The sequence below is a fragment of the Neodiprion virginianus genome, chromosome 1, assembly GCF_021901495.1.
Source record: "Neodiprion virginianus isolate iyNeoVirg1 chromosome 1, iyNeoVirg1.1, whole genome shotgun sequence".
NCBI lineage: Eukaryota > Metazoa > Arthropoda > Insecta > Hymenoptera > Diprionidae > Neodiprion > Neodiprion virginianus.
The window spans coordinates 25,268,928-25,281,165 of NC_060877.1; the positions used below are offsets into that span (position 1 = coordinate 25,268,928).

General features: G+C 42.8%; 2 protein-coding genes across 2 annotated transcripts in view; both read left to right on the forward strand.

Moving 5' to 3' along the window:
* The window catches only part of LOC124298532 (octopamine receptor Oamb), a 114,204-nt gene that overhangs the window by 1,979 nt on the left and 99,987 nt on the right, over positions 1–12,238 (forward strand). The window lies entirely within an intron of this gene.
* LOC124298578 (serpin B6-like) lies at positions 846–2,464 on the forward strand. The gene is made up of 2 exons (XM_046750768.1): positions 846–875; positions 976–2,464. The coding sequence occupies exon 2, from the start codon at positions 993–995 to the stop codon at positions 2,145–2,147; it is 1,155 nt and encodes a 384-aa protein (XP_046606724.1). The 5' UTR covers positions 846–875; positions 976–992; the 3' UTR covers positions 2,148–2,464.

Genomic DNA, 12,238 nt, shown 5'->3' on the forward strand with positions numbered 1-12,238 from the left:
CGGTTGAGCCCTCAATCAATAGAAATAGGTGAATGAAACTGCGTTCATTGTTGTAGCAAGTCAAATAATAGATATCAATAGTCGTTAAAAAAAACAACATCGAGCATCATATTTTAGAAGGCATTTGGCCCACTTTTACGATCTATTATCACTCGAATTAAAAGGTTGGTAGGTTCCATGTCGTTAGATGTCATCATTGTTGTTTCTTATATAGCTTTTTATATCCACTTTCTTCTATTCGTCGGGAACGGCTGTAGACTAAACAGTTTACAAATTCCCTTCTTTTAGTTGCTAATTTTTTAGTAAGCAGTATTTATTAATTGACAATGTTACCCTTCAACTTTACACGTATCGTTAATCTACTTGTTTGTGGAGTTGAATATTCTATGACAATGACTAACTAACCCGTCATTGACTTATCATGACTCATCGTAATGACGCCTCACATGCCAGTTTGAACTTTTTGCTTCTAGTTCCTAACGAATCTGTGAGCTTTTTTCTTTTTCTTTCTATTAACCAGTCATTACAGTTTGATCGGTACGCCTAACTGGAAAGCTAGCAATAAAAACTGCGTAAAATGGTCTTAACGACCAACGAAAATAAGTCATAATTGGCTGATGCGTAGTCTATGTATAGTTTTCTCAGATGTTCCAATTGAACTGCTTGGCGTATAAGCTTTGATGAACAACCACTGCGCAGTTTCTGAATCAACAAAGGAGATGACCCACAGTGAGTAATCTTTTTAGGCTTATCGACCGCAATGATTGTTCATCTTATCATTTTATTTTGTCTTAATCTGGACAGCTATCAGCTCAGAACCGATACTGACTCTGAATCATAAATTCGCGATCAGTTGAGCTTCGTCTTCGTGCAAGGTAGCGTAAATATTGTGAGTTAATGTACTCATGGTCAAGTTACTTTATATTGATACATTGATTCGGAAATTGGTGGAAACTTTGTTAATATTCATTGTAGCCTTCGCTGCTATCGTCATGGCCGATAAAAACACCGACGCACTTCGGAAAGTCGCTCTTACTACTGGCGAATTTTCCAAAAATTTTTTGACGACCGTGGCTGGTGACACTTCGAGTAATTTGGTCGTATCCCCGTTGAGTGCTCAAGTTGCGCTCGCCATGGCTGCCTATGGAGCTGGCGGCAAGACAGCAACGCAAATGCGAAAATCTCTGCTACTTCCGGAAGACAACCAGCTCGGTCAATCCGGCTACAAGTCTCTGATCGAAAGATTGAACGGTGTGAAGGAAGTGGAACTGCGCATCGCGAATAAAATATATCCTGCAAAACAGTTCGTGATAAAATCTGCGTACAAGGAATTAACTGCTAGAAAATTTTTGTCCAGGTGCGAGGAACTGGACTTTCACAATTCGGAAGCGGCTGCTCGTACCATAAACTCCTGGTGCGAACAGCAGACTAACAATCGTATCAAGGATGTAATTGCCAGAGGCAGCCTCCATCCCAACACAGCTCTGGTTCTCGTGAACGCTGCCTACTTCAAGGGTAGCTGGGCCAAGAGGTTCGATCCATCTCTAACTGCGGACAGACCATTCCATCTCAATGATAAAACTAGCAAAATCGTTCCTACCATGTTCTTGAAGCATACATTCAGGTTTGGCCACCTTCCCGAAGTCAATGCAAGGTTCATCGAACTCCCGTATCGGGGCAACGAGTTGAGCATGGTTATAATACTGCCCAAAGAAGTGAACGGGCTCAAAGCGGTACGGGATAATCTCCACAAAGTGAATTTGGCAGCGCGGTTAAAGCGGACAGGTCCAAGCCACGTTGAGCTGTCTCTACCAAAGTTCAAAATCGAAACCACGTTGAACCTCGAGCAGAGTTTGAAAATTTTGGGAATGACCGACATGTTTCAGGACGGGGCTGATTTTTCTGGCATCGCCGATTCTGGACTCAAAATTAGCAAGGTCGTCCAAAAGACCTTCATCGAAGTCAACGAGGAGGGTAGCGAGGCGGCTGCTGCTACCGTTATCGTTGCTATGCCAATAAGTCTTGATGCTCAGCCCCCGCCACCAGAAAGATTTATCGTCGATCGGCCGGTGTATTATGCGATATACCATCGAGACTTGGAGGTAACCTTGTTTAATGGATTTCTCCACCAACCTTCCGTGTCATAAGTCATGATGATGTGGGTATAGCTGTGTATCTTAAATAAATGTTTACATCAGATTGAAGTGAAACGATCATTTTGGAACTCGAACACCTATGCGTTGAAAGAATGATTAATTGTGTGAAACCATTAAGTGGGTACTTGCACGGGTGCATGGATGATGAATGTCAATTCTCGTATTTGAATGCTGCGCTGGCGATTTTATTATATTCCTGTTACCGTGCAGCGTTGTGGAAATATAGTCATTATAAATGTCGGTTGGACTAACCATTAGATTTATAGCGTGTAATAGAACTTCACATAATGACCCTTAATTTTTGTAAATCATAATTTTCAATTACACGTTACGAAATGAATTGACTCATGAATGGATAATTTAACTTTCGTCGTACAACTACATTCTCTCACAGAGTAATCACTGATAGATCTTTTGCGGAGATTTACACGTACCGTAATACCTGACACAATGACGGCATAGCGCATATAATATTTGCGGCGCGTGCAGAGGATCGCTAGACGAACAGGACTTTCGAACTTTTGCGAAGCGTGTGTTCAGCTTCAGGCGAATAACTGCTCGGGAACTTCGCTTTGTCTCTCACGTAGGGTCAAAGGTAAACTTTTGACACATGTGTGCATATACTCGTGGTTGGTTCGGAGTTTTTCCTCAGTTCGGATTCCGTTCTCCGTTGAGCAGAGGTGAGACCTTACTTAGCATCGGGCAGATCTAATGCAATGAACGACGAGATTGCAAGCGGCAAGAAACAGCGAAATGATACACAGTTTTATTTTACACTTGTTGCTGCGTATGCGGTTACCATTATCGCTGTATTCCTTCGTCATCGATGTCCAAAGAATTTCTCGAACAAGTCAGTTGACACACACTGGCGCTTTTTAATATCCTGACTTCGCGGCGGTTCCTCCCTCGGAATACGAGATCTCAATAACGTAGCCGTTATATTCAAAGAGGTCCTGTCGCGATTTAAGGTCTTATCATTTGAAACAGAGGTGAAGAGAAAAAAATAAAAATAAAAATAGGAATCCTTACCCTTGACTCTCGGGTCAAGTATCGCCGAGGATCGTCATCGCCCGGTTATGAAATTATCGATTGGTCAGTTATTAACGACTGAGATAACCACTTCAGGGATTCGAAGACGGATCAAGAGGACCTCGGCCAGATCGATGGAAATTACTCAACAAAATTACCGCCGAGTGACACTAGCTATAATAATCGGTCATCGCGAAGTGATTACTCAGTATATAATGCACTCCCCCGTGAAGGGCGAAACGGAGATTATATAGAGCAGTAACATCCGACTTTATTGGCTTTTAAGCTTAATCGGGCGTGTTGGATGCGATTGATTTAGGGCTGTTCGCAGAGACTGCAGAATGATTTACCTTACACGTTCCAAAGGGAAAAGTTTTTGTTCGAAAAATTTCTCGCGTACACGTCTTTTGAATGGGAACGAGCTGGTGGATTCAAACAAACATTTGTAAATCGAGCACGCTGCGCGCCTTAAGTGGCAAGTAAAGATTTGGCGTTGGTACCGAAATGGCATACTTATCAAAGAGTGGAGGTGGTAATGTATTTCGGGGAATTAATCCAACGCGATATACACAAAAAGACAGTGGTCTCCGTGAGAAATACCTTTTACAGAAGTTTCGCTGTTTCCCATTTCTCTCCATCCCTCGCAGGGATTAACTTCGTTTTATTTGTTCCTCTTCTTCTGCCGGGTTTTCATTTCGTTCCAGGGGGGGGGGGGGGGGGGAGGGAGGGGGCTGAAATATCGCTGAAACTTTTTCGTGTATAACTAAATCCCCAATGTCGATCGCATTAGCGTTCGGTGAAGTTCACCAATTCAAATTCGATGAGGCTCGTTGACGTGTCGGCAGGGAGAATCAGCTCGGCCAACAAAACAACAACTTTCAGTGGGGGTGTAAGTTGGGCTGAAAAGTTAACTGGTAACTAACGCGCGTCGATAAACGTGGGCTAACGAGGACGTGACCACGGAACACGTTATACGGCTGACGTGAAACTTTGTGTACGTTTAATTGAACGTCTACAACTTTTCATTCCAAGATTGGTAGCACTGGGTATGACGTTGATTTGAAGGGGAAGGCACTCCTTGATTTTTTCACTTGATTGAGATTGCTTGTTCATAGAAATTCTGTCTCAGATAGCCCCTGTATCTTATTTTTACGGTAACGTAGGTACATTTAAAAAATCGAATACCGTATGATTTTCTCAAAACTAGTCGAGAACAACTCGTACCATTTTGGCAATTGTTGTACGTCGGAATTGAAATTCAGTTGTTATTTTTGCGACAGCTGAAACTGGGCACGAACCAACTGTAACGAAACCTTGTCCGCGTATTAATCAGATTTGGATTGTTGTGTCCGTGTCGCCTGTGCGAAAGGGCTGACAATACCAAATGCGACACCTAAATTAATAGGGTCTAATTTTACACGGCTAGTTTAATTTCTGCTTTAATAATGAGACGTGTCTTCTAGGACTCTGTGATGCAGACGTCTAGACGGTTATTTTCTGAAGGAAATTTACACAATACCATATACTTACTATAAAAGCCATCAAAGCTTCTCCCGCAGGCTAAAATCTGCTTCTTAAAGGGGTACTTTGTAAGTTCGAAAATTATATTCGATTGTTTCGTATTTTTTCGTCTCTCAGTTAGCGCTAGACAATTTGGAACGGCGACAAAAATAAGAACATTCCTTTGAAATTTAAAAAAATCCGGGCTATCGACTATTTCGTATCAGAGTTGAGCCTATAAAATTGTGCCTCTCGAGCATTGATTTTGACTATCATTATACCTGCAAACAAGATATCAGTTTTACGAGTCTGACAAAACTTGACCTTATATAAAATTGTCACACAACTTGTTACTGCCGACGAAAACACCTCCGAAGGAGAAATTTTATTCAACTTTTCTCACCTTTCTCATCCGCGGGAATAAGGCAGCTTAAACTCGGTCTCGCCGAGTGACATCCAAGATCAAAAATAATGTTGAACCCGAGCCTCTTTTATTAAAACGAAACTGGAAGCGTGGGTAGAATTATTATACCACCAACTGCTGCTTACACGCGGGATCGCGGGATACTTTGAACAAAACGACCAAAAGCTCTCTGGTGTTCGATGTCTATCTCGGCGATAATACAAGAACCGTCGCAGAGATTCTCGTAGCTGTTGTGATTGCATCGCTCTTCCCCGACTCCTGTGCTGATGACGTAATATCCTGTTTCCCCGCGTTTACCGCAGCTGTGCTGAAAACTATTACTTGCACCCATATCCTCGGGACTTTGCGGCGCCAGGATCTTTCGCCACACGTACCTTGAATGGTTCAGAATGGGAGCTGAAAATTATGTCTGGTTATTTACCGCGTGTCATTTCGCAGGGCAAGAACTGACAGAGTGAATTGAGTTAGTTAATCCCAGCTGGCATGGCGTAATTTCCTGCTCTATGCCGTTACATTCGTAATTACAGGTATAGAAGCTTGCGAATTATTTTCTCGCCTGTTTCAAACTACCTTCCATCGCTCATTATCCTCCATTCAATTTTGCACCACTGTCTGACCGATTGTTGGACTAATTGGAATTTGATTGAACCCAGGCTTCCATGTCTCCACATATCTCGGGTTCAACCGAGCTTCGCTTATTTCTCTGGTTGGAATCTATTCGTACGAAACTGGCTTCCGATCGGACTTAGGTACTTCTGTAACTTCTGTTCTTACGGTTCGAAGGGCTGCGGGAGGAAAAAGTCGTGGCACAGTTAAGTGCAACCTTTTGAACACCGGAACGTTGCATCGCCGTGACGCGGAGTATCGGTTGTTTCTCTCGAAGCTGTTTAACGACATTAGTAGCTACGTATGCTGGAAAATTTTCCAAGTAATATTCAGCGCGAATGCGACCCCGTTTCGATTCAGTAGCTGCTACCCCGTTTCGCGGTGAATTGAACACCACTACGTGTCGAGTAAACTTTGTAAAGTGTCATTATCGATACCGTATCACCACACTGTCTTGGACTCAGTATCACCTGTGGAGGATGTCATTAAATCCTTGAATAGAATGCTAGGATGTAATAGGAATAATAATGAGCCTCGATTCGTTTCTAATTTCACTCTCTTAGAATCTGGATATTTCGTATTGAATCATCACGATGATCGAGGTTATTAATGATTGTATTTTTGCATCTTCTCGTGATCGTAATGATATGGTTGTAACTCACCGTATTTCTGGCTACGAGTGAATTTGGTCGGGTAAAGCACGCGGAGGAAGGATCGAAGCGATGCGTAGGTGCTGATAGTTTTTTACCTTGCTAGACTCAAGGCAACGAAAGTGATCCATTGCGATATTCGCACAAGATACAAACCACAAACAGAGGACACAAGATTTTATCTCTAACGAAACACGCGCGTCTGCGTGGGGGTGGCGTTTTGAACAACGACGTGGCTATAAATGTAAAACCTGGTGAAGAACCCTCGATTCTGGAACGTGGAAAGGAGATAAAATGATAATAAACCATCCCTCAAAAACGACGTACTCAGGCACTCGCGCGTTAAGGAGGTAGAATCTTGAAAAAAGGAAAGAAAAGAAACGCCGATATGGAACGCGTCGTAAATTTAACCACCGCTGCGTACCTAGACGTTGTGAATCACTCTGGAAATTTAGTGACGCCTTGATTTTATCCAGTAGAATTATCCGCAACAAGCTGCAGAATAAATTGTATTTAATTACAATTGATGCCCGAAAATTGATATTTTTGTTCAGCAGCCGCTAACTATTGATAAAGCATGTAAAGTTTTACCATGTTTTAACAGTCAGGATAAACGAACAAATAAGTAAAAAACTAATCATTGAAAGTCGCAATTCTGTGATAACGAGTTAAACAAATGATTTAACGTTTTTCGTGCTATATGGTACTTATCGATGTAACATGCACACTGTACGATGCCCTGGTTTAATTCACGTTGCGCCACGAGGTGCAGGGTAAATCAATGTTCGTAACCGAGTCCGATAACTCATTTCCAAGGAGTCACGTGTCCGCGGACCGCGTGATCATTTCGCGAAGCACATGCATAGGATAAATATATCGAATTACGCAAATAGAAATGGGGCACTCCTCTGTTATAGACGAAAGTCAGTGCATCCGTGAGAGAAGCTTCGCGAGACTTGGGGCCGCACTCGGTCTCGTATATCGAGCGAACTTAGTAGTTAACTTATAATTTGCTTGAGAAACTTCGTCTAAGATAGTTGCAGAGCCCTTGCCTGACGTTATCCTCTAAATTGCTTCTTATTTGTCCGTGCAAGCATCGCTAATGAACCGTAGTCGAGTGCTGCTGCACCATTCGCGGTAAAATGACGAAGAGAAAACGGGATCGAAAAGGGAAATCAGCCTTTAATGACCGAGAATGCCGTGTCCACTCGGGGTTGGCTAATCGTGAGTGGCCCAAACTCGACTTCGTCCAAAGATCGGAACGAGCCCCGACGGTTTTTCCTCGTCGAGTGGTAATGCCAGTCACTTCGGATCAGGAAAGCTGCGTATTATGCCCCTCGCGTCAACCCCCGGTCCAAGATAAGGATCTCGCGTGCTTCCTCCTCCCTTAACCGTTTCCCTTCTTATTACATTTCTTTGACGCATTGTGCATATTATAGCCACGCGAAATCCATCACGTCGCGGTCGCAGCAAAATGGCGCTACTAAAATGAACCAAAATTGGCCAGTATGGATTAACTATTACTACACAAAGTATCCGACGGTGTTAAATCAACACCAAATTACAGTTTCTATAATTCCACACCTAATTTTTTCTACAGTATTAAGCAAACCCTTGCCACAAAAATTACACGAGTCGTCTCATTTTAATTCGCGAGCTTCGAGCCGCTCCTTGACTCCCATGAAAGTTGTACCACGCTTTTTCGTACTTTTAAATTTGAACTCTACGACCTTACACTAGTTAGGAATAACGATGACCCAATTGTCTATGATCAGATAGTATATTTGCTATTCACATGGGTTGAAATTTTTACATTTCTCGACACGCGCTCTACGAATATCAGTTTCTGGCTATTTTCAGAGTAGGAGAAAGGGTGTTTTAGGGTTCTTCCTAGTTGTCTCTGCGTTTTCTCTGAGCAGAAGTCTCGAGGTTTTCACTGAGATATGCAATTAGCGTTAAGGGTGTCCTGGGTCTATTCTGTCAAAAAGTCACTCGCTGCACGTACAACGTTACCCGAATCCTCCATTTGCTCAGAATCTTGGGTCCGAACATATTTCAAGGTGACTCCTTGGGCACTGACTAAAGGCTAGAGCTTTACTGTTGCCAAGGAGATATTCTACCGAAGTGGTTTGGATAGCCGCTTTCTATGCTGCGGCGGTTTCGATGTTATTTTACCTGCCAACGCCATACCGGTAACGTCTTGAATTTCGGAACAGAACGACGAGACACGTTTGAGCTGTTCACTTCGGTCAAATGAATCGTTGGCCATAAAACGCCCCCCCGACTTTTGCAACTTATTGATTCGCGGATTTCAATAAGGCCTCCTTCCACCAAACGCTTTAATTTTCTACCCCATTTCCACGCAATCGGTGAAAATATAATTTTTACACCCGGTGGGCGTGTCCGCCATTTCAGTTTCAGCAACGGATCCTTTTGAGGGGTATTAACATTCAATTTTTAGCTATTTTCCCTTTCACTTTTCTCTCCTGCAGGCGCCCCACGGTCTCTTCTGAAAATCTTGTCACGTTTACCGCACAAAATACCTTTCCTCGGACAGTTTGCGAAAAACAGACAAAAATGAGGCTAATGTATTCGCGTATAAGAAACGGGGCCTTTCCACGATAGCATTTTCTTGTTCCAAATATTTATCCGCTGAACGTAAGGAAGGCTGAATTGAATTTATCGCGCCTATACGGATTCTTCGGGAAACAAAATGATTGTTGAGACGAAACCGATCGCAGTGGATTAATGAATTGTCCGTGAATTTGCTTTGGAATATCCTTGGCGCACGTCCGTCCGTTCCATTAGATCATCAATCTTCATGATTCACGCGAGGCGTGCGAAACACGTTCGATTACTTTCGCCAATGAAGTTTCTTATGCAGTAGATAGATAAACATGACTCGAGAGAAGTAATTAATCAGGAAACTTTTATGTACTCGTATCTTCTCTCGCGTATAAAATATCCGGCAAAAATACTTCGTTATTTTCCTCTGATCCTCGTCTGGAATTCTGCTTCGACGATCGTAATCGAAGGCGTGTGCAAACCTGGGTCTGTGTGAAAGAAATCATACATGAATAACTGGGTTGAAAGCCACCGCGATAAAAACCGAATTGGGAGAGGTATAAAACGCATCGGAGCCGCGGGACGATGATGTCTGTGACAGCCGGATGTATAGTTTGCCACATTTTTATAAATCCCGTCAATACATATAATGTGCCAGTCCGCGAAAGGTGGAAAAGCAATTTTTACCGGCCCCGCAAGAGTTATGTTCGCCTGACACGTACGTTGCGGATATACCTATAGGATACAAAACTGCATGTAACTGCGGCGTCGTATATACATCAAAACACGTGCTCTTGCAATTTGTCGATATCAATTCAATCGCGACGATCGCGATCGAGGAGTGCAGGTAAGAAATGGGAAAAGGACTTTCCACGGCAGGAAACTTCGGTGGAGATCCGATGAGGTGGATAAAACCGCTGAGCCGAACGAAAGCTCTCACAATCAATAAAAATATAGCCTCGATACGTGTAGACAATACATATTCATGTGTGTGTATAATGTGTATGTATTATATATATGTATATGTACAGTGTTGCGAAAATGAAGAGCATCTGCAGAAGCCCGCTTCGTCATGTTGTTGAACGCGTCACGTCAAAACCTGTCGCTCTACGTGTTTTTTAGACACTTACTTTCGCCACACTTTTATCACGAGCGATATTCAATTTAATGTAACGAAGATGGAGTTGCAGGAAAGTGTGTAGGTGGTTTATTTCACATAGAAAATTGAGATCCGAGCTTCTTGACGCGAGTGGATAAACATGTTGATAAAAAATTGTTTTGACAGAGAAGTATGATATTCGTATCTGCATATTCGTTGGAACGATTATGTTTTTCTGTTGACATATGGAGAAGGGTTCGGTTGATTTTGCAAATATAAGCGGAGTGCGGGATTTGGAGAGAAACGTTACAGTTATCCCGAAAACCTGACGCGAGTGATTGACTCGGAATTTTTATCAACTCTCTCGTTCGCCCTTCACGTCAACGAACTGTCACTCGGCCACTGTCGCCGATCGATATAGCAAATATTTCTGGTCCAGTGGACGAATCGAGCTATATTTCAAAAGCACAACCGAGTGATTTTGGTAAAAATTATGAATCTGTGAAAGCGTTTGGCTCGTGACCAAAAATTTCTGTAAGGATAACGCGTTTCCCTCGTCCTTTTGACACCGAGATCCAAGATACATGTAAACAACGCCCACCCAATATTTCTCGCATCGTTGAACATTGAATAGCCAAGTCCGCAGCTCGAGAGCCTTCGTAATTCAGTTTTCGGGTTAGATTTTTGGCATTCAGTGAATTTTCTTCTGTTATTCCGGCTGGCTTTGTTCCCGTTGGCCATAATGCATCGCGGCTCGCAACTCCAGCACGGCATATGATGTGGCTTACGCATCACCGATTCAGAATGGCTTTCCTCGGACGAAATAAATGTGAAAGCTCGTGAGCCTCGCGCTCGTTTAGAATCACTCGGCGTCGAAGGACGCGAACTAAAAGTTGGATCCTGTAAGTTTCCCTTCCTTCGTTCCGAGATACGCATGTCCGAGTTCCTCGGCGATTGAACACCTGACATTTCATTATCATCCGAGGAGGACTTTTTCCACACCGCGAGTAATCGTAAACTTTCCAAACGGCACGATCACTTCCGCAGGCGTTTAGAATTTTTCAACAATTCGTAGGGAAATTCGCTGGCTGCTTATCGCAGGGCTTCTTTACGTTTCGTGACAATCGACAACAAAGCTGCGTGACGTGGATGAAGATGGGGTTGGATAAGCCGGGAGAATTATTGGTCCTGGATTTTCAAGATTCAGGGGGTTGAAATGAACTTCAAAGCGCAATCTGTGCCTCGGATCGGTGACGTAGATTCTATCCGACTGACCGAGGGTGAAACATCAAACCTCAGGGAGTGGATTTTAATTCGTTTAACATAACGGAAATCGCTGGAAGTCGGTAATTGCCACGTGTTACCCGGTTAACTTTTTCGCGGACGTGCATCGACGCTGATATTTCCGCGGCGAGGGAAGATGAGGGCTGAAAAAGCGTATTAAGCAGGACGCCAAAAGTTCAGGAAAAACCGGGTGTGGGGCACCGACTCGGCACAACAGTTGTGACTTAATTTGATACATTCATCATGTCTCAAACCCCGCGTTCCTTCGAGTAGCGAATCACGACGGCACTCGCCTTGTTAAAAATGAAACATTGCTTCACTTGACTTTCCTCGTTTATTCCTGTACTTCATTTTACCGTACCTACCTTCGTACCTACTCGACGCTTTTTCATTTAATCAAACTTATTGTATACTTGAACGGAGTTGCAGGTAATATTTTCTCACCCCGATCGTTTATCACTTGTTGTAACAAGTGTTCAACTACCTGCTTTCAGACTCCAAACTCGGATGCTTACCATAGGTTTACCGATTCGTTTTGTATTTTTTACAGATTTATTAAACGAATATTAGGACAGTTCTAACCAGAAATCGGAAACACTTTTGTCGAAACAATAATAGCATAAATATTTTATCTCTCAACGTGAAAATGTTTTCTGGGTGATTAGAGAGACCCAAGAAACTGAAAGCACATGAAATGAACAGTGATTCGTTTTTAAGTATAGGAAACAAAAACAAAAAAATTCCTTTTCACTTTGTTACCCTATAAAAGAATTTGATGAGTCGGAGCAATATTAAAAGCGGTCTCAAGCTATCTTATAAAAAGCTCACTCAAGGTTTTTCGGGAAAAACTAAGTAAGCAAAGTGCGTCGAACCTTTTCATGAAAACTCTGCACCGCGATGTAGAAGAATTTCAGTGCCACTTGAC

Excerpts from the sequence above, each read along its gene's own strand:
- LOC124298578 (XM_046750768.1), top strand. The coding sequence starts at position 993 with ATGGCCGATAAAAACACCGACGCACTTCGGAAAGTCGCTCTTACTACT.